The sequence below is a fragment of the Cyprinus carpio genome, chromosome A1 (assembly GCF_018340385.1).
Source record: "Cyprinus carpio isolate SPL01 chromosome A1, ASM1834038v1, whole genome shotgun sequence".
Lineage (NCBI taxonomy): Eukaryota > Metazoa > Chordata > Actinopteri > Cypriniformes > Cyprinidae > Cyprinus > Cyprinus carpio.
In genome coordinates this window covers 30,801,086-30,823,708 of record NC_056572.1, presented here as the reverse complement: position 1 = coordinate 30,823,708, position 22,623 = coordinate 30,801,086, and the positions used below count along the sequence as shown (strand labels likewise).

The 22,623-nt window shown below is 34.7% G+C and overlaps 2 protein-coding genes across 2 annotated transcripts in view; one reads left to right on the top strand and one right to left on the bottom strand.

Moving 5' to 3' along the window:
* Nucleotides 1-808: 808 nt before the first annotated feature.
* Nucleotides 809-12,309, bottom strand: aimp1a (aminoacyl tRNA synthetase complex interacting multifunctional protein 1a; the record flags this gene model as incomplete). The annotated part of the gene is made up of 7 exons (XM_042761609.1): nucleotides 809-1,085; nucleotides 3,133-3,303; nucleotides 4,765-4,968; nucleotides 7,054-7,221; nucleotides 7,523-7,636; nucleotides 9,127-9,260; nucleotides 12,239-12,309. Coding segments are annotated over 7 exons (1,029 nt in total), but the record flags the coding sequence as incomplete, so codon positions are not given.
* tbck (TBC1 domain containing kinase) overlaps nucleotides 12,308-22,623 on the top strand; it is a 47,323-nt gene continuing 37,007 nt past the window's right edge. Inside the window, 12 exon segments of the mRNA XM_042761505.1 lie at nucleotides 12,308-12,494; nucleotides 12,850-13,068; nucleotides 15,899-15,971; nucleotides 17,796-17,910; nucleotides 18,350-18,423; nucleotides 18,956-19,097; nucleotides 20,222-20,273; nucleotides 20,377-20,438; nucleotides 20,813-20,912; nucleotides 21,891-21,980; nucleotides 22,093-22,231; nucleotides 22,378-22,477. Of these exon segments, the coding sequence (XP_042617439.1) occupies nucleotides 12,876-13,068; nucleotides 15,899-15,971; nucleotides 17,796-17,910; nucleotides 18,350-18,423; nucleotides 18,956-19,097; nucleotides 20,222-20,273; nucleotides 20,377-20,438; nucleotides 20,813-20,912; nucleotides 21,891-21,980; nucleotides 22,093-22,231; nucleotides 22,378-22,477 (1,140 nt within the window). The 5' untranslated portion in view covers nucleotides 12,308-12,494; nucleotides 12,850-12,875.

The following is a 22,623-nucleotide window of genomic DNA, read 5'->3' as shown; positions in this document are numbered from 1 at the left end:
GAGTTTGATTAGATTTAAAGGGTGTAGGTTTCTGGGCTGCTGATATCTGACAAGCTTTATTGTGTTCCTGTTTAAAATGGTTTCAACTTTATTTATATTTTTAGTTTAGATCATTATTAACTTACATTACCAACTTAAACTTCAACATGAAATCTAAATTTGTTTTGTAATACATATCTGATTTTGTCATCTTATTGTACTTATTTCAATTCATTAATATTAATGCACAAACAAAAACATTTTCATTGCATTTTATGAATGCGGGCTAATATTATACATATTGTCGACTGTTAATTCAGGGCATTTCATATTAAATTGACTATAGTTAATGTATACAACATGAAGTGTTAAAAATGTATATGTAAAATAAAATAAAATTACAAATAACTTAATTCCAAAAGTCCTGCCCTGCATTTTTCCCTCCACTTAATAAATAACTGAACGTATCACCTTTTTTTTTTCTTGGCTGGGATCGTGTAGAGCCCTTTGAAGCTGCATTGAAACTGCAATTTTGATCTTCAAGCCGATGGCTCCCACTGAAGTCCACTATATGGAGAAAAGTCCTGGAACGTTTTCCTCAAAATCCTAAATTTCTTTTCAACTGAAGAAAGACATGAACATCTTTTTTTTTTGACATGGTGGTGAGTAAATTATCAGGACATTTTTATTCCGGAAGTGAACTAATCCTTTAAAAAAAGTTAGAATTTGAATCATTATATAATCCCGTTCCTTTAAAAATTGTATCTATTGACAGGTCAGTGTATAAACATATTACCAAGAACACGCATATAAAGACACATTCAAAGAGTAGCATTCAAAGACTTTATTCATCTCAAATGTGTCCTTTAATTTAGCGCAGTTAGAGAGCTCGAGGTAAGAGAATAAGTCTTCTCACAGACAGAAATCACCCCCAAGTTTCTATTTGATTCCGCTGTTACTCATTGTCTGAGCTTTGCACACTCCTTTGCCAGCGACCTCAAAGGCAGCTCCCTTGTAAGTGGCCACACATTGGTCATCGGTGCGCAAGTCTGGCTGGACCTGTTCCCACACTTTCTTCTTAGGGTTCAGCTCCTTGTCGGGCTCACCTGGAACACAGAGAAGCGGATAGTTTGAAGTGCTGATCAGTTTTTCCCCCCAACAGCTGTTAAATGACTTAAACAAAAGCAGGTTTTGAAATCAACTCATTATCATTAATATCCCCTTCCACAGACCAATTCGTAATGAATCTAGCACGAGTTTTAATAATTAGTTCGAGCCGAGCCAAAATGAGAAGCTCCAAGACTCAAGAACTCGTGGAAAACAGATGAAGACAGGTGTTTTTGCTACTACCTGCAATGAGCAGTCATAAATCAAACCAAAAGGAATTCAAAAGCTTGATTTGAATGCATAAAGGGATCCTGTAACGTGCATCTGTTCTGCTGCTGACCTTTTCACAACCATCATAACTGCTACAATCCAAATGAGACGAGAAATTCACAAGCAGAGAAAGGACTAAGAAAGGTCACAGCCTGTCTCCATTACTTTTAACGACGAGTTACAGATGCGTGCGGTAAATACAGAATAGAAAAGTCAAAAATAAAGTCGCCATATGAATCAAAAAGACTTTAACATGAGAGAATATTGAACTATTGCATGGCAATCCATAAAAAAAACAGCAAAACAATACAAGAAAGAGTAAAAAAAATATTTAACAAAATAAACTGATATGATTTTTTTTGCTGTAAAGGTCATTTATGACTCCCAACAACTGGAGGAAGTTGGCGAACTGCCTCATTCATGCTGCGTGCTTTGGTTTGTTTTGGGAAAAAACTGTGATTAACTTGGAAAAAAATGAATTGGACAACATTTTATGTTTTTTTTTTTTTTTTTTTTGATTGCATTGAAAGGTGAAAGAGACACTCTTCTCATTGTGTCCTGTGCAGACACTCCTCATCTGCACTCCACATTCACACAATTCCTGTGAATCTCCCTGTTGTTGTGTCCGACTGACCGCAAATGCTTCACTCCTCCAAACTGCTAGATCCACCATATTGTTTCAAAGCACGAGAATAAAATTTGAATTGTTTGTGAGGTTCCCTTAAGCACTGAGGAATTTGTTTTTTATTTTTAATGGGAAAATAATATTAGCTCATATAGTGGAGCACAAACAACTACGTTACCAAACAGAGAACTTCATGCTCTTTACTGACAGACAGTTGTGGTTATATAACAAAATCTTGAGATTCGGACTACCTGCATGAAGTCTGGTCTACATTACAGCTTATTTTAGCCCCCCAAAAATGCCCACTTAAACAGGAAGAGACCTTTTGAACAATTGTGACCCTGGACCACAAAACCAGATTTCAGTAGCAAGGGTATATTTGTAGAAAGAGTCAATAATACATTGTATGGGTCAAAATTATCGATTTTTCTTTTATGCCAAAAATCATTAGGATATTAAGTAAAGATCATGTTCCATGAAGATATTTTGTAAATTTCCTACTGTAAATATATCAAAACTTAATTTTTGATTAGTAACTTTAAAGGCGATTTTCTCAATGTTTAGATTTTTTTGCACCCTCAGATTCCAGATTTTCAAATAGTTGTATCTCAGGCAAATATCGTCCTATCATAAATCTGTAAATAAATAATAAATAAATCTATTCAGATTTCATGTCAATTTCATGACCCTTATGACTGGTTTTGTGGTCCAGGGTCACAATTTTCAAATGGCCAACCCATAAATATGATAATCCTTCACAAGATGAAGACATGTTGTGGCAGGTTTGATCAATGATGTCAACATCTTGTAACCAAACACAAAAGGAAGATCAAAAAAACCAAAGACTTGGAATAGTGTATGCATCATATGGATCAATTTTATTAAACTTTTATGGTGTATTCTTGTCCATTTAGAGCATGACAGCTCCTGGTTACCATATGCTTGCTTTTTTGTGTCCCATAGAAGAAAGAAACTCAAACTGGTTTTGGAATCATAGCAGAACTTTGATTTTTGGGAGAGCCTTTCCTTTAATAAACCAGCATGATGCACTCAGATTGGCTCCACAAAGCAGATTGTAGATGCTATTGGACTGCTGGGCAGTTATATCGTATTTCATTGCGGTACGTTTGTGTATAAATATATAACGTTACCTGGGAAGCCCTGGAAGGTAACCCTGTCTCCAGCCATGGCTCCACTTGGGGGATCCAAGATTTCAACCTTCTCTGGAGAACTGGCACACATGACCATGGCCTGGGATAAGACGCCTCTCATCTTAGCAGGCTTCAGGTTGCATAGAAGCACAGCCATACGATTCTGCATCTAAATATGGAAAAAAAAATGAACATAACCAAATTGGCGGCACAGGAACCGAGTGCAATCTTTTTAAGCGGTTAAAAAGAATACTATAAATTTTATATCTAACTTATTGCATGGCAGAATGAGAAGTTATGCAATGGACCAAAAACATCAACAGCATACTGTATTATGAGGAACAGCTGGGCAACTTTATAAATTGTTGAATTTTTTTGTTTTTATAACCAAGAACCAGGGATGCAGAAAAAAACAGGCCCTTAACAAAATTAATAAACTGAATACATGCAATAATCTTTCATCTCATCTACTTCCAAATCCCTTGCACAAAATGAACTGTAGACATTCATTATTATTTCAACTTTATAAATGCACAAACATGCTTAAAGCAACTGTGATGTAGTCATAACCAGAGGGGGGGAACCCAACATGATTAAATTAAATGAATGAAGGAAACAGATGGGTTTTATAGGTGTAATTAGAATTTCTGACAAGCTGCTAGGAATCCCCTAAATAAATCGTAAACTCGGGGTTCTGGAAAATAAAGCACAAGAGACTGAGCTGTCTGCATGGAGCAGGTTTATGGACCTGCATGAATCGTAGTAGTGCAGACGTTTTATATGAAACAGTAAAGCTGAAATATCCCCCTTCCCAATATTCTGACACATAACACCTAATCAACAAGAGCTGCATTCATTTTATGGCAAACAAAGATTGCTCTAAGGTACAGTAGCGAGATGTAGTTTTATATCATTAATATTCAGATTATTTCAGAACTTTGTCTAAACATTGTTTTAAATGTTTGTTTATATTTAGCTTAGTTATAAATTTTTTTCTTTTTTTACTGAATGATGCAATACCTCTAAAAATTTGAGATCTGGCTATGATTCGGTTAGTTTTGTGTATGATTCATGCTTCTGCGGTTAGTTTTGTGTATGATTCATGCTTCTGTTAATATGATGAAGACACTGGAAGTTTTTTGTAAATTTTTAAAGTAAACAATGATTTATTTTTGTTTTAGCTAGTTTAAAAGGTGTAGAATTATAAAATTCTATAAATCAATCAGATCTGACAATAAAACTTCAATGCATTATAGAATTTAATATTGTAATTAATCTGGAATTAAAGCAATTGCATTTTAATAATGTAAATGTATTTATTAAATGTAAATGATTTTTATGTAATAAAAAATGGTTCTTTTTAATTCGAATAATTACTTTAGGTGCTTTATACTTTATAAATCACTGAATAAATGTGATTAAATTATTTTGTGCATTTCAGAAAATAAAATAACAGAGTACAATTAATTGCAATTACAATATTAATTGTTTATCGTGTTTCGCAAGTTCTAAATAAATGCATTAAATGATTTGATGCATTTCAGTGATTAGTGATAATTCCAATGACCGTGGAATAATAATTTAAAGACGTTTAGATCGGATTTAAGTTTGGTTGTTGATGGGTGATTTGTTTGTCCAGGGGGATGTGTTTGGTCAGTGGAGTGACAACAGTGCGTGGAGATGCTTCACCAACATCCACCTGCTCAACGTAGAGAGAGTCAGCGTCCGGGTGTTTTTCGGCGCTGATGATGCGGCCCACACGCAAATCCAATCGAGACACGTCTACTTTCGCCTCTTCCTGAGGAGGCGCCGCTGCCTTCTTCTCCTTCTTCTCACCTGGACCAAAAGTGCATTACAGATCATCAGATGATGTCTTTCACATATTTTTGTGTTTGTAACTTTAACTTTAACAATTACAACCATCACCCAACACACTGTAAATATCAGTAAAAAGCACAGGCTGTGTAAGTAGAGCTGTTAGAGACATTGTACCAACCTCGGCACACTGTGTCATTCTGGGGTTTTATTACAGTACATGTCCACCCCGAGGAAATGTGCCTTTAGTTTGTGAGGTGTTTTTAATGCAACTCTTTGAATGATATTTTTAGCTTGTGCATATTGTTCCTTAGGGAGCTGTTGGGATACTTTTAAAAGTCTGCAACTGGAAACTTTTGTCGGCTTTTCATCTGTGTTCTGTTTCTGAACTGTTCCCAAAACAATTGTGCCAACAATGGCTTCAGTATGGTGTTTGTTTCTAATTGCTCCAGTCATTTGAAAATAGTACAACTTTACCACTGTTTCCGGACTCATGGGGTTGGGGGAAACCGTTTTGGATTACCACTTCACCCTACAAGTCTTGAAAATGAAAACCGCTGTGTAGTCTATACCAAGCATTAGCACTAAACACAATGATTTCCAGGCAGAGGAAATCAAAGCACTGGAGGTCAAAAGTCTAGGGTCAGTTAAGAAATAATACTTTTATTCAGCAAGGATGCATTAAAATTAATAACAGTTTTGCCATCAAGGCAATGAATTACATTTTAAAATGTGCAGTATTGTAAACACCACAGCAATATTTCGCAATATTCCTATTTCACTGTATTTTTGATCAAATAAATCCAGTCTTGGTGAGCATAAGAGATATTTTTAATATCTGACTCCAAACATTTGAAAGGTAGTATAAGTTGATAAGTTTACTAAAATGACAATTTTTAAATTTTATATTAGATATCTTTTGTCAAACATACCAATTTTTTTGCCTTTAATACTTTATGTGGAAAGCGCCAGTAATATTTTCTTATATAATTGTTCATTTTCACGCACCACTGCAAGGTGTTCGGGCTAAACCTTCTTTATTTTCTCAGAAAACCTTTCGAGTTTCAGGTAAAGTTGTCAATAGCTGTTAAATATGCTTCGTATTTTTTAAATTTTTTTATGGTAGTATGATTGTTGTTGTAGAGAGCTTTTTTTTTTGGAGAGAGGTGTGTGTGGAGTATGTGTGTATGTGTTTTTATATCAGAGTTTTTGTTTTTTTATTATCACATGGCTATTGTGAATTCAGTGGTGATTTTGATTAATCACGCAGCCCTAAGTTAAGAAAATGTTGGTAGAAAAAGTGCCAAGAGTCCTCAAAACCCTCTAAATGTAAGAAATCATGCAGTTCTGCCAAGAAATAGATACGCGTGAACTACAGGTGCTACTTCCACACTGAAACACAGCATTCATCAGCAATGATGGAAAAGAGACATATTTGAGAATTATGAAACTCCTTTTAACATCTGGCCCAGAGGAAACATGCACTAGTTAACTTGTTTTTCCTCAGCCCATAAATGCACAAAAACGATCTGTGATCTGTACTTAGATATGAACAGAGCGTTCCCAAGTTGAAGGGGTTTAAGTGATTGGTAATGAAAATCATTTTCATAATAAATAACCATGAAAGGAAATCGGAGCCATTTCAAATGCTCTATTCTGTAGGGCAGGCATACTTAGAAATGTAACCCCCTGAAGACATCGGTGAGGTCTTTAAATCTGGTTTGCTTTCAGATCTGGTTGTAACCCAAATGAGTTTGACCTGCATCCACAGCTTACATTCACTCATAGTCTCTTCTCAAACTCTATCAAGCTTTTAATGCGTTCATTATGCTGCATTGTTTATGAGAGCTGGACTGTGCATTAGTAAAATGTTTTTCTCATTTATGTTCCTATTTGTAACTGAAATGTAAATCATTTACATATTTTATGAGAGTTGGTTTGTGCGTTGGTATGATGCAGCCAAGCCTCATCAAGTCATTTTCTTCTAATTGCAATTTACAGCATAATTTGACATAAAAGTTAAGATATTGCAAACATTTTGGATGGTGCTGCAAATGAATCAATAGCACTGGAAACTTTGCCTTATAGTCTCAGTGATATGTTTACCCTTCTTCTCAGCTTTCATCTTTTTGCCATCATCATTGTTTTTGGCTGGTGGGGTTTTTGTGGCTGGGGCAGGAGCAGAAGGGGCTGCTGGGGCAGGTGGCTCTGAGGCTGTGGGTTTAGAGACACACTGGATGCTGGGCTCTGCTGAAGGCACGGACACACCTTTCACTGTAAAGAACAAACAAAATGATTTGACTTCTTTATTACAAAAAAAACAAAAAAAAAAACAATGTTTTTGTGAATGCTAAATGCTCAACACAATGTGAAGATTTATTTGTATTCATCTAAAGGCACTTCTGACCACCCAGCAGGCATCACTGATATTAAAACGTAGGCGATCATGTGTTGATGTGCATAATTATGAACTATAGAAGTTTTGAAATCGAAGTAACAGTATGTTTTCAAGTAGCATCTTAGTGTTTCATTATTTCATACATCAGAAAGAATACAGTATGTTGTGATATTATACCTCCTCTCTTCTTTTCCATTTCCAGAAGTTGTTTCTTCAGTTCCTCAATGTCCTTCTTGAGCTTGGCATTCTCCACCATCAGTTTCTTTTCCTCTTTCACTGTGGCCTGCACAACTACACCAAACATTTCATTAAATCAGAACTTCTCAACTCAGCTGTCTACTGCTGCTAATCATCTGCGATTTCATTACAATGATAAAACATACACCACTGTTCAAAAGTTTAGTGGCCATAAGATTTTTTTCATGTTTTTCAAAGAAGTCTCTTACGCTCACCAAGGTTGCATTTATTTGATCAAAAATGTTGTGAAACAATATTATTCTGAAATATTACTACAATTTAAAATTACTGTTTTCTATTTGAATGTGTAAAAATGTAATTTATTCCTGAGATGCTGAGATGATTTTTTTTCATCATTATTACTGTATTCTTTGTTGTATGATCCTTCAGAAATCATTCTAATATGCTGATTTGCTGCTCAAGAAACATTCCTTAAAATTATTAATGTTGAAAACGGTATATATTTTTTGGAAAACTTTTTCCACAATTCTTTTACAAATATACGGTTCTAAACAACAGCATTTCTTTGAAATAGAAAACTTTTGGAACATTTTAAATCTCTTAATGGTCACTTTTGATAAATGTAATGCTTGCTGCATAAAAGCATTTATGTCTTTCAAAAATAAATAAATAAATAAATAAATAAATACAATTCTTACCCCAAACTTCTGAAAGGTAGTGTAAACTATAAAATATACATCTTTAAATATTTATAAATAATACAAACATATGGAAGTCCTAAGAGGCCATGGATTAATTTTTTTTCTTTCTTGTTTTGTCATGATAACGACTTAATTATCTTGTGATCTCAACAGAAGTTATTTTCTTGTGATCTCAAAATAACGAAAGTTGTTTTTTCTCATTATCACGACTTAATTATCTTGTGATCTCGACATAAACGACTTAATTATCTTGTGATCTCGACATAACAAAAGATTATTATTTTTTTTTTTTACAATGATTGTTTGATCTACTCTGAATTAATAATCCACGGCCTCTTGGGACTTCCGTACTTTCCTTATTAAATTAGTATTGTTCTGGCTCAACTGGTATAAATTAGTGCTGTCAAATAATTAATCGCATCCACAATAAAAGTTTTTGTTTACAAAATATATGAGTGTGTACTGTGTATATTTATTATGTATATATAAATACAAACACATGCATGTATATATTTAAGAAAAATATGTTGTTAATATTATATAATATAATAATATAAATATATAAATGTATAAATGTAAATATTTTCAAAATATATACTGTATGTGTGTGTCTTTATATATACATAATAAATAAAAACAGTACATGTACATATATTTGTAAACAAAAAAAATATTTTAGGTGTGATTAATCGCGATTAATCGTTTGACAGCACTGGTATAAATGTTTGAAACCTCTATAAATGCAAATATTATCTTTCTAAGCATTTGCATTCTGAAGTAGATTATTAAAAGATTCCTCTTTCTTCTTTTCATCCTCTCGGACATCCTTATTGGTCATTGACCCGTGTTCAGCACACATGCACGACTCATGCATCCACTTACTGGCTTTCTCCTTCAGCAGCTGGACCTGCTGCTTGAGGTATTCGATGATCTGGTCAGCCTCCGCGGCCTTCTGTTCCAGTCTCATGAGTGAGGGTGTGTGGCCTGACATCTTGAAAAGGGATCGCACCAGGAACCTGAAAAACAAGCCAAAGGAGAAGATCAAACGCTGTAGGAACTCTTAGTCACTCATAAACATGTTCACAAAAAGAGGATCCACAGAGACATCCTATCCGTGTTTGGGAACATGCGGCACTTGAGAGCATGACCTTTTTAAGTGAGATCTTTTCAGATCTTTGGCGCATGTAAACATGAGGTGTTTTGGCAAACTTTACACGGTGCTTTAATTTGTAATTTATACCGATACGTGGCCAAGTTTCTGTCCTAATCCCCTTCCATGAAGGAGAATTATAATGAAACATCTGACACCAGACAGATGCTCAACAATAGATCGGCTAGATGCCAGGCAACATTTGAAAGACTAATTTAGGAAAGTATATTCTAAGTGTTTATCCCAGTGAACCCTGCTTTGGGTTCTCACTTTAGTACCGTTTGAATCGCTTCGCCAATGTCCAGGTCAACTGCAATATTCCCCAACAAGGAAGCGGATGGATTCAAACCATATGGCATCTAAATGTGTGTGTTCTCATGTCCACATTGAAACAAATACTGCGTAATTGCATCACTGTCCTCGCAGCTCTGTGTTTTGATTGAGGAAACCTCTTTGGCTCCACAACGGATCCCATTCAGTCGAAAGACAGCTGGTGAAGGAACATGGACACGTTACATATTTGGTTTGAGCTCATTCACTGCAAAAGGACTAAGGGAATTTTTACAAGGCGTAGGAAAAGAGAAGAACACATCATAACACATAGTGCAGGGTGGTGCTGGAAAACAACAGCTGGCTCGGGATGAAAACAAAGAGTTCAGATGAGGAAATTAGAAACACAAAAAAGCTGGAGTTGATAATATCGTGGATCAAAGTCTCTTGTTTTTGAAGTTCTTGAACTGCTTTAAATGGGCCTGTGGTGGAAGAATTTATGAGCACCATGACAGGACTGTTTTCATTTGCATAACCCCTGAAAACGAGTCCCGGGACTGTTTTCATTCGCATAAAAAATGAAAAAGAGTACAGGGGCTTAGAAGGTGTGTTGTAAACGTTTTCCCATAATGCCCTTCAGCGGTGGTCATCGGCATCATATGACAGCCTATAAACATGAATGTTAGTCATGCAACAGATATAAAATGTATGAAATGCAACCAAAAACAACGGCGTCTGTGAAAGAAACCTTGAAAATGTTCACATTTAAGGCCAACTGACACCAGTGAATGTAACACTTGCAGAGCAGCTGTCACGCAAATCTGAATGGTGAGGAGATAATGACCACGCACTTGTGCCGCACATTAGTCAGCACTTCCACTGGCCACCAGCGTCAGTCAAATCATAGTAAAGACTTCTATTCATCTTTAAGAAATTCTAAATGATCTTAAATACTTGCATCTCACAGGGATGTTTTTATGTAACTGTAATTGTCCACAAATAACTGCATACGGACCCAAAGGAAAGCACACCACATCCTATGCATCTAGACTATTATGGGACACAAAATGTAATATGATTTAGTTTTAATTAATGTATGAAAATAATAACATGTTGTTTACAACACCATAATGCATTAAGTGACTACACTAGTTTATGATTTTTATAAAGGTTATGTTTTACATGAATGGGCTCATTTATGTTAAACAAATTAAACAAGATTAATGCTTTTGCATATATAGGTGGCCTAAGCAACAAAGTAGAATTATGCAATTTGATAATAGGTGGCCTAAGCAACAAAGTAGAATTATGCAATTTGATAAGTAGAAGACATGCATGGTGGCATTTTTATCTGTTGACTTGTTCAGGACAAGTGAATGAACCTGTTTGACAGACTACAGTTACGGCCAAAAGTTTTGGTAGTGACATAAATTTTGTGTTTTGCAAAGTTTGCTCCTTATGATTATTTTTCCACATGTTTCTATGGTATACTGAAAAACAATGATAAGCATATCATATGTTTTAAAGGCTTTTATTGGCAAAAAAATAGAATGAGTCAGTATTTACAGTGTTGACCCTTGTTCACTCAATTCACTCTGGCATTTTGGACATTAGCTTCTGGGCCAAATCCTGACTTTAATTCTTGCCTTATTAGTTCTCGGAGTTGTTCTCAATTTGTGGGCTTCTGCTTGTCCACTCGCACTTTGAGGACTGACCACAGGTTCTCTATGGGACTGAGATCCGGGGAGTTGCCTTGCCACGGATCTAAAATGTCAATGTAAAGATCTTCAAGCCACTTCTTTATCAGTCTTGCTTTGTGACATGGTGCTCCATCATGCTGGAAAATGCACAGATCATCACCGAATTGCTCATGGATCGTTGGAAGAACTCGCTCTTGCAGGACGTTTTGATACCATTTTCCTTGCAGTGATTTTTTGGGCAGAATTATGAGAGAGCCCACTCCCCACACATGGATGATCTCAGGATGCTTCACTGTTGGCACAACACAGGACTCATGGTAGAGTTCACCTTGTCTTCTCCGAACAATTAAATTTCCAGATGTCCCAAACAGTCTGAAGGGAGCTTCATCAGAGAAAATAACTTTACACAACTCTTCTGCACAACACAGGACTCATGGTAGAAACAGCAAACTTTGCAAAACACAAAATTTATGTCACTGCCAAAACTTTTGGCCATCACTGTACATACTGCACATAAGTGAAAGTAATTTTTATATGTTTAAATAAGCATTAAGAGGGAAATAACAATATATCAATGATCACTGATGTAATTTTTCTTATATTAAATAGATGTAATTTTTATTGTTTTATATGCAAGGATGGGAATTTAAACATGTTTTTACGTAATGTTTTTTTTGTGATCACATGATATGCCATATATTCATTCAGAAGGATCATCATGACATTAAACTTCTTTATATAGATACAGTGCTGACTGTCACGTCACCTGTCAATCTTCATAACACGTCTGTACTTTTACAGCTCGACTTTAACTACATTCCTAACACACTGCACAGACATACAGACAACACTCAACGCGAGCTCTACTACTCACGCAAAACTCCAACAGTGCGTTTCTCTCCTACAAAGCCACACGCTACACTCGTCTCCCACCGGCGTCGGAAGATGATGACGCCACGGTCACGCGTCGTTCAGCTGTTCGCTGGCGCGGGGTGAACACGTCATCGCGCGCCCCAGCCGTTCACAGTCGCCGGAAGACTAAACTGATCTCTCAAAATTACATATTTATCAGCAATATCATCAATGGACACATGAATCAAATGGAGCAGTCTTTCATTTCAGACAAGCAGGTACGCCGCTGAATTTATTTTGCGCTTGTGAAGCACGAACGGCAGAAATCCAACAGTATATTTCAATATTATCGGTTCAGTTTGTAACCGTATCAGACCAAAACAGTGAGTTATGCTGTAATAAGATAAAATGTACTCGTTTAAGTGTTGTGATTAATATAGGTTATCATATTTTATATATGATATTAACATACATGACACTCCTAATGAAAATTCACCATATTTTTACTGTTGTGACACTAACTGTTTATGCTATATTTAATGCATAGTAGCCTATACATTATATTGATAACCGATTACAAAAGTATATTCCGTATAACTGTGTATTCTGTATGCTGTGTATTCCCCATGTCAGTGTGTTTGTTGAGCATCGGGCGAGTCATGCAGCCCCTCAGAGATGCGGAGCTGGGGGCCTCCACCTTCTTCGCTTCTCCTCTTCCTCATGATGTGTGCGGCAGCAATGGGCTTCCTCTCACCCCCAACTCCATCAAAATCCTGGGACGCTTTCAGATCCTCAAGACCATCACCCATCCCAGACTGTGCCAATATGTGGACATCTCCAGAGGGAAGCATGGTATGACGGCTCTCACGCTTTATTGTCATGCATTTCTCACTACATGACTTGCGAATCATCACATGCCCAAATAAGAGATAAAGTCTAGTCAACTCAAGGTGCTTTTATTTCCACAGCGCTTCATACAGCACAGATTGTTCTAGCTTCACAGTATTAAACAGGGAAGAATTAATCAACATCAATGATTGAAATGATTAAAAAAATTAGACAAATGTGAAGCAGCTGTAGCAAGACAATAATGTCAGTCAGTTCAGTGTTGTTTCTTTTAAATGCATTGGTTTAAATACATAGTGTTGGTATTCAACTCGAGTCAGTTCAGCGTTGATTCAGTTGGTTCAGTAACAGTAATGTCCATGTTGCAAAATTAATTCAATTGATTTCAGCTATAAAGCAGAAGTCATCAGTGTCATTATTCAGCCGAAATTCAGTTCAAGTTTTGTCCTCATCCAATGGTGTCACTCAGCCGAAATTCAGTTCAAGTTTTGTCCTCATCCAATGGTGTCACCTGTTTTTTGAAAAGAAACCGGAACCGTGAGCAATTTCTAAGTTTCCGTTCCAAAAACGGTTCTGGTGCAACACGTGACCAAGTGCTGTGAGCAGCCTTGCGCTGGTGTTTCTGACGATTCGGCGTTTCCCGTAAAGGATATCACAAACCAAATAACAGAAGCGTCGCCCTGCCTCTTTAATTACTGAGCACATTTTTTTCTAATGACGCACACTCCAGAGACACGCGCACCACGTCATGTCTTTAACTGCCGAATACATGTTTTTCCTACGACTGTACTGCACTCGCCGCCTCTGATAACTGTGCACGTCGTTTTGTCTGACTGTACATGTACCGGCAGCGTGCCAGCAAACTGCCGCCACTAAGTTACATTATATTTGTCCCATATTTTCATTAATATACATACTGACTTTAACTTAGACCACTAAATAAATAGACTGCTACCTTTGTATGTAAGTATGAGGGTTAGATTATTTAGTGTACAGGTCATTTCAAGAGTGATAAACAAAGTGATAGAAAATATTTATTTTCAGGCATTTAAATGTTTTTAAAATGTGGAAACCACTCATAGCATCACACCATCTCCTGACTGCATTATTATTTGTAAAATAGGGGCTTTATGGAGTGTGTGTATGCATGGTTATAAGTATAACAGTTTATATTTCATTAATTTTGGGAAATGAACAAGTGTCTTAGCCCTCAAGGGACTATTTACCCAACCTTATTCCTGCTTGAAAAGCAAAATGTTATTGATAGTGTAAAAAACATCAACTTTGAAGCACATCCTGATTGATTTGCTTGCATTACTCAACATTACTTACTACCTTCCAGCAACACTACATTCAATGAAGGTAAAATAGTAAAAAACATAATAATAGTTATTTTAATGGAATCGGAAACAGAAAATTTTGTATACTGGAATATATATGGTTGAATTTTGACATTGAAAACCTTTAAATTAAGTTGACAGTAAGTAATAAACAGAGCATTTGAGCATTGAGTATTTGAGTATTGTGCATTTTTCCTTACCACTATTTTTTAAATAGTTGTTTAATGATTTTAATGGAACCGGAATCGGAACCAGAACCGTTAGGTGGAACCGGAACCGGAAAATGTCTAACGATTCCCAACCCTTATTTTTTAAGTTGTTGTTTATTGTTTTTATTGGTATGAAATGTCTTTTAAGGGTGACAGGACATCCATTGATAGATTACAACTTCCTATGAATATCTCTAAAAACAAAAACAATGCGTCTCAATGTTGAATCTTGTAAATAAAATTCTGATACCTTTGTAAAGTTTCATAATTGATGAACACTGCAACATTGACACTGTTATTGAATTTGATTCGAATCGATAATGACCTTTATAGCTGAAATGGAAGTTGTTTCATAATTAATAAACATTTAACACTGATACTCTTATTTTCTTGTTTATTTCTGTGAATCTAAAGTGCTATATGAATAAAGTCATGCAATCATATTAGAGCTTGCCAGATCAAAATCTCTTAGGTTTTTTTTTTGTACAATCTGTGTCAGTTTGTTGTCTTATAGCTATAGCTGTCTATTGGACACTGTGTACTGGAGACTTTAACAACAAAAGAAGTGCGCACGTCACCTTTATATTTTCACTTTTTTGCAAAGTCATTAAGATGAAATGTGTGCTTTCTTCTTTTCTTTTTAATACCTCACTAAGTCTGTTTTTGTTTTCTGGTGCTCTTCAGGGTTTTATCATCTTTTATCTTAGTGATTTTTATCTTTGTGGTTTAACGGCATTATTCATGTGTGGATTCTGCCTATGAGAATCTTTCTTTTTATCTTTAGTTGCTTTATGACTATTTGCTCAGTATTTATCACGCACGACACGCGTCCCCTATGAGAAAACCCTCTGAGATCGATGCATGTGTAGGCAGACACATGTGTTTGAAGTCCTTATGACGTTTATGCAGATTTATTCGAGTTATAACTTTCTTTCATGTTTGAGAAATGACCTTGAATGCAGGTCATCATCTCGCTGGAGGGGATAATCATTTCTGAGGAAAATGACTGGGTTATTAAAGCCAATTTTGAAATGGGAATAGTATGAATGTTGTGCATTTTGGAGTGATTGCTATTGCAAAACAATAGCGTTTTTTGAAGATACTGTGACTTTTTTTCAGTTGCACGCAGAACAGCGCAAATCAAATATTGAATGAATAAATCACAGATAAATTTACATGAGATGCTAAATGTTCCTATAGCTCAAACAGTGGATAATGGTGCTTGTAACACCAAGGTTGTGGGTTAGATTCCCATGAACTCTAATTTGACCTCTTGACATCTTGCAGAACGTCTGGTTATTGTAGCTGAGCACTATGAAAAAAGCTTGAAGGACCTCCTGAAGCAAGGGAAACCTGTCAGGTAATACATGCATATGGAATATAACTGATTGCATATGGTCTGTTAACATGATTTTGCTGCAAGTGAGGGATTCTTTAATGAAAACCATTATTTATTTGAAATAGAAATAGCCCATTTTTGGTCAATTTAAGGCAGCACCAATAAATAAAAGCATCAGTTTACTTATTTGATATGAAAAAGCATCAGTTTATTTAAATGTATTTGAAATAGTAATTGTAATTTTTTTTTATATTTGTGTTAGAACCAATAAATAAAAGCATCAGTTTACCGTGTTTTTTGAATTTTGTTAGTGACTTTCATTTTTAATTTGTCCTACATCATCAGGTCAACAGACTCATTGTTTTAATATTTGTGGCAGAGCTTTTTTTGTTATTGTTCTGAGATCCATTAATGGTTTGTGTCTTCTCATGTGGAAGCCACTGACACCTTCATGTGGCCAGTTTTTGAAAGCTTTTCTTTTTTGAAAGCATTTTGATCATTGTGTGTATTATCGTTGGACTGCATTATTAGGGGTGTATTAATATTGTGGTCAGAGGATAGGAAAATGATAAACGTTAATAGCAGTTGTAAATTGGGCTAGTGTGACAGCAGTTCACTATCAAAGACTGAAGACGTAGATGGTATTTTACTGAGCGAATGTTACTAAAAATTGCTTGAAAACAAGACAGAAGACAAAAACAACTTATTGAAACCAGTTAAGCTTCCAGTTTTTGGACAATATATAAAGTATTGAGTCACAATTTCCAATCAAACCAGTCATGTCTAGCAATATTTTCACCACCCCAATTACATATCCAGATTTTTCCAAAGAAACATGTTTTTCAACAGCCAGACCTGTCTACAAGTTTCTTGGGTAGTAATTTAAAATCAGAAGAGTGTTGTTTATATCAGATATTTTGTTGTTTTTTTAATGTTTGTGTGGTAAGTTTTATTCAACACCCAAAAATCATTTATTAAATGGAATCATCCTTAATCTATATTTCTCTTCCAGAGTAAAGCATTGATTGATTCTAAAACTTCTACCTACAAAAAGCACTCAAATTACAAATTCGCCAAAAACAATCCCACTTTTGTTCATTAAGTGACATGAACTATTATACCCATAAGGGATTTGTTTTTGAGGTCAGGCTCACCCAGCAGCCTGTGTTTGTACAGACTGTTTGTCCTCTCTGTCTTCAATTAAAAGCAGACGAATGCAGTGTCTTTTACTTTCAGCTTTTTTTTTTTCATCCAGTAACATGTTAAGCACAGAAATACTGTAGCTGTTAGAGAGGAATCCACAGCTGAACCAATGATGTATTCCCAGTAACTGATTGATATTAGCAGTGACTGAACAGCTATTTATGCTGCTCTTGTTCTGCCATCTACTGTCTAAATCAGACATTTTATTATGAATTAATGGCACTTAAATTAATGACATTATATTTTTTTTCTAATGTGTACTATTGGATTATGCCTTTCATTTGACCCCATAGAACCTATTTTTTTAATGTGTATTATTTTATTGACAGTATATATACTGTTGTTCATTATATATATATATTTATCCCATAATATTTTTTTTAGACTATACCATGCCTTTGTTTATATTTTTGTTTGTCCTTTTCTTTAATCAGAACAGACAATTCAGTGAAGTTTACTTAGAAAAATGTGTCTTCTATATATATTTATTTGTTTTTAGACTATAATAACTTTGTAATTTTTGTCTTTTTATTTTTACTTAAATTTTGTGTGGGTAGGCACAGGTTACATATACAGTATGGTTGTAATATTATGTAATAAGTTTAATTTTTCAAGATTTTAAGATGCGCTTGTCTCTCTTAGTCCAGAGAAGGTGCTGCAGGTTGCCTATGAAGTGCTGGAAGGCTTGGAGTTCATGAATAAACATGGCATGGTGCATCGTGCTTTGTCTCCCAACAATGTTCTCCTGGACTGTGAGGTGCGTAGAAACACAGATGTGTATTGAGAACTCGCAGATAAGCTGCATGTTCACGTTGTTCTCCAGGTTCGTTTTGAGTTTATGTAGTTATTTTAGTTTATATAATTTTAATTTATTTTTTTTTTTTTGTTTTTTTTTTGTTTTTTTTTTAGATTTATTTAAAATTGTATTTTATTTTATTTTATTTTATTATTTAGATCTAAACCTGTAATTATTTTTGCTCAAACATTTAATAATATTTCATAGCTTTAATATAAAAGCTTTATGGTGAATAGGATGGGAATTCTGACAAACTACTGTATGTTTCTGTTAGCATTTGTTGAGTTTATTTAATACAATAAGCATGGTAAAATTGTCAGAATGATATCAGAATTGATGTCTTACTGTGACGTGCTTTCAGCTCACTGTTGGAATAAAATGTTCTTTTAAAAATCAACAGGGTAAAGTGAAGCTGGCCAAATTCGGCCTGTATCATATGACCGACCACGGAGCAGATGTTGACTTTCCTATTGGGTACGTCATTCAGCTATAATGTTTTCCATTTGTTTCCTGATCTAACATATTCCTCGGAATGAAGCTCACTTGCTTTGGAGTCTATATAAGGGTGCAGATAACATCTCGGCATCGTTATTGATGAAGAGCAGAAGGGTGAGGTTTAGATTTTGTTCTTCTTCTCTTTATTTTTAATATTGGCCCTGAACCGAAGCATCAGCCTTTTTTATGGAAAAAAAAGATCAATGGGTCACGCTGTGCACTCGTAATAAAGAAAGATGAACTAACATTAGATGTGCATCATTGTGGCCCATCTTTGTTTTGATCAAAAGCAGATCCTGGATATCAAAGCAGCTTCCTTATGTGGTATTATAAATAAGTGAGTGGCACAACTAGAAGCCCTCATGTTCTCAGAAGGCCTGTCTTATAATATCCGGTTGTGATTTGGGTTTTGTGGGACATGTCTTGTGTTATCTGTCATCACAAGGACCACATCTGCACTCTGCAAGACCTTTCCAACACCCGTGTCTTCTGTTTCTCTGTGTTTCCGTAGGTATCCATCTTACCTGCCTCCAGAGGTTATTGCTCAAGGCTGTTTCTATTCCAGCGACCCCTCGATCATTGAGGCCCCGCTTCCTTCGGGGCCCAAAACAGACGTTTGGTCTCTCGGGGTGCTTCTGTTTGAACTCTGTGTGGTACGCTCTCAGAGTTTTCAGAGATTCTGCTTAACAAGGACTAAGCTGAATTTTACAATGCAAATCTTTGCTTTTTTTCCCTCTAAGATACTGAATGAATAATTTATGGTGATACTGTACATATATTGTATATGTTTTAACAAAAACATGTCCCTAAGGTTTTACTTACAGGTTACATTTTATGCATAATTATTAAACAAAGACAAAGTAAAGTTTATAAATTCCTTTTCTCCCCAAATATTCCAGTGGTTGTAAATGTTGTTGATTGCAAAATGTCATGAAAGGTGATTTAATAAAAGACTAATTTGCTTGAAATACACTGAAACCTTTTTGTAGCCCAAAAAGCACTCCATACTGAATGATTTTTAAAAATACTACCAGAAATAGTATACTCAGTCTAATTATAAACATTCAATAAATAACATGGCTTTCAAGATTCAAGATTTTTATGTCATATGCAAGTTATAATTATAAATAATAAATTATCAAATAGCTTTTTTTCCCCATTCATTTTAATTACAGTACATTTTCAACAATTTGAATTAGATTTATTTTTTCATACTTTACATTTCTGTTTTTTTAGTCTTTTTCAGATTTTTAGGTTTTTTTTTATTATTACTGTTTAAGTTGTTTTAGATATTTTAGAAACAGTTTTTTTAAAGAATTTGAAAAAAAGTGAATTAACACATAGCATTAGAAATATGTTTAGATTTATCTAGTATTAATCTTATATTTTTATTAGATTTTATTTGTATTTCTTCTTTTCAATGTAATATATTAATACTTTGAACTTCATTTCTATTAACAAAAATGTTTTAATAATTTTAGTTTCAGTAACTGATGATAACCATCCTAGGCCAGAAGAAATGTTAGCTAGATAGTAAACAAACTTTAATGCTGGCTTGAGAAAGCCTAGTCTCTCTTTAAAAACAGGGAGTACAAGGTCAAATCAGAAAAACAGCATTGGATTTAATATGCTCTGTTGTATACTGCACTTTTGGCAAATGTAGTGGGTCATAGAAAATTTGCATACTGCAAAAATATGCTTTTTAACTGTGACCACAGTGATTCTAACATTTACTATTTAATGTCATGTGACTTGTGTTATCCAATGGGGAAAGCAGATTCTACAGAACATTAATATTAATGAGAGAATGAAGTTCATCTTCACCTTAGGCAAGTTCGTGTTTATGTGACACTGTTTATGTATTCACATCACATTATGTCTGTTTTCTGTTGTAATGCCTTTCACCATTGCAATACCTTATTGTCTCTGCAGGATGCATGGATGACATAATCACTGTTCTTGGCGAGGAACACGGGTGCTTAGATACAATTAAGGTAAGTTTGCTCTTCTTAATGGATAGCCTTTCATCTTTGTACTTTACATTCCTTGCAAAGATATTTGATTATGTTTTCTTTTACTGTCGGACAGAAGAATACACAATCAGTGTCATGGTAGGAAGTGCTTTATCTCAGTGGTTTCATCTCAAAGGAATTTGACTTTAAAAGGTTTACTTTGAAACCTCTCAGATAAACTCTTCTTAGCTTGACACTGAACTCTCACTGCTCGTACGACTAACGTTTTCCAAATGTCCTCATAAAACTTCACTTTTCAGTGGGGTTTATAGCATGAATGACGGATAGTGCTGATTTATCAGAGTTTGGCTGGGTTTGATGCTTTACTAATATTCTTGTCTCCGTCTTTTTCCCAGGAGCTGCCTGAAAATGTGCAGGCTTTATTGAGGAAATGCCTGACGTTTCTCCCTCCAAAAAGGTTACCTACAGTATTTAGCCCTTTATCATTTCTTTATAGAAATAAACTCTATGAAACTCTCTCTCATCTTCCAAAGCTTTTCATGTGGTCAGAAGGGACAATTTGACATTGTCATTATGCCATGAAATCTCTTCATGTGATCTTATACTTAACCAATTATTTTATCAATAATTGTATTATTTAAATTCTTTGTAGGAATGGGTGATACAGTTATAAAATTTATTGATTGATATACAATATATTGCATCTCAATATTTTCACACACTGACACACACACACACAAACACACACACACACACACGTTTAGTTAATTTAGTACAATTTGTAGACAAATTTTTATTAATTTTGTGTTTTTTTTCATTGTTACTATTGAGGTTTATTTTTGGTTTTATTTGAGTTTTAGTTTTAGTTCAATTTTATTTTATTTCAAGAATAAGTATTCAGAATCAATTCAAACTAAACTAATCAAGTTAAACTAAATTAAAATGAGAAATGTTGCTTTGCAACAAACTTTTGTATATTTTATTTTATTTCAGTTAACGTTTATTTTATTTAAAATAAGTTTGCTGTCATCTAATTGGATTACCACATTATTGGAATTGATTTACTTATTAATATTAATACTTCTAATAATTAATACATACAGTGCATTGTATTTTATTTTTAGTTAACATATATTTTATTTCAAGTAACAACTTTTTATGTTTTCCTGTTAGTTTTAGTTAACTGTAATAATTTATTAATTTATTTCTTAAACATTTTTTATGTTTTTTTGTTAGTTTTAGTTAACTGTAATAATTTATTAATTTATTTCTTAAACATTTTTATAAATTAATTAATATTAAAACTTATAATAATCATTAATACATACAGCATGTGAGTAAACATAGAGGACCAAACATGCTTAATAATTAATAAAAATGATCAGTGTCTTCACTAATTGTTAGTGAAAAGAGTGTGTGAGTATTATGATTGGTTAATAATTATGGTTAGTTTATGATAATCGTTAGTGTCTGCACCCTTCCAGAGCCCTTGGCGTCTGTTTGCCGCCTCCCTGCGCTGTGCTCATTTACAGCTTCCTGAGGACATCAGTGAACTCTGGAAAGGTTCAGTTGCTGTTATTTTTATTTAACTGTAATAATTTATTAATTTTTTTATTAATATTTTTTATGAATGATCTTTTAATTTTTTTTTTGAGTTTAATGCTGTGTTGTGCAGATGATGAAGAGAACTACCTGCAAGAGCGAGCCATTGATGAGGTGCATCATCTGTGGTGTTTGGCAGGAGGAGACCTGGAGAAAGAGCTGACCAATCAAGAGATCATCCAGTCCAAACCTCCCATCTGCACCCTTCCCAAGTACTCACACGTCTGTGATCCCCACATATTGCCAGCTTTAGAATCAGCTTAATGATTGTTTCAGTGTGCAGAATAAGTCATCTGTTTTAAATAGCTGTTTGCATTCATATAGCTTATTACCATGCTCAAGTGTGTTTGCTCTCCAGGTTCATTTTGGAGGATGGCGAGTCTTTTGGTCAAGGCCGCGACAGAAGTTTCCTCCTTGATGACACAACTGTGACTCTTTCTCTTTATCAGCTAAAAAATGTAAGCGTGTTTGCTCATATAGGCCATAAATGTGTAATACTAAAAATGTAATAAAAAAAGTACAAAAATAAATAAATGTATATTATATACATTGTATCTAATTTTATAGGATTTTTAAGTGTTTTAGGAGAAGTTTTTTTTTTGAT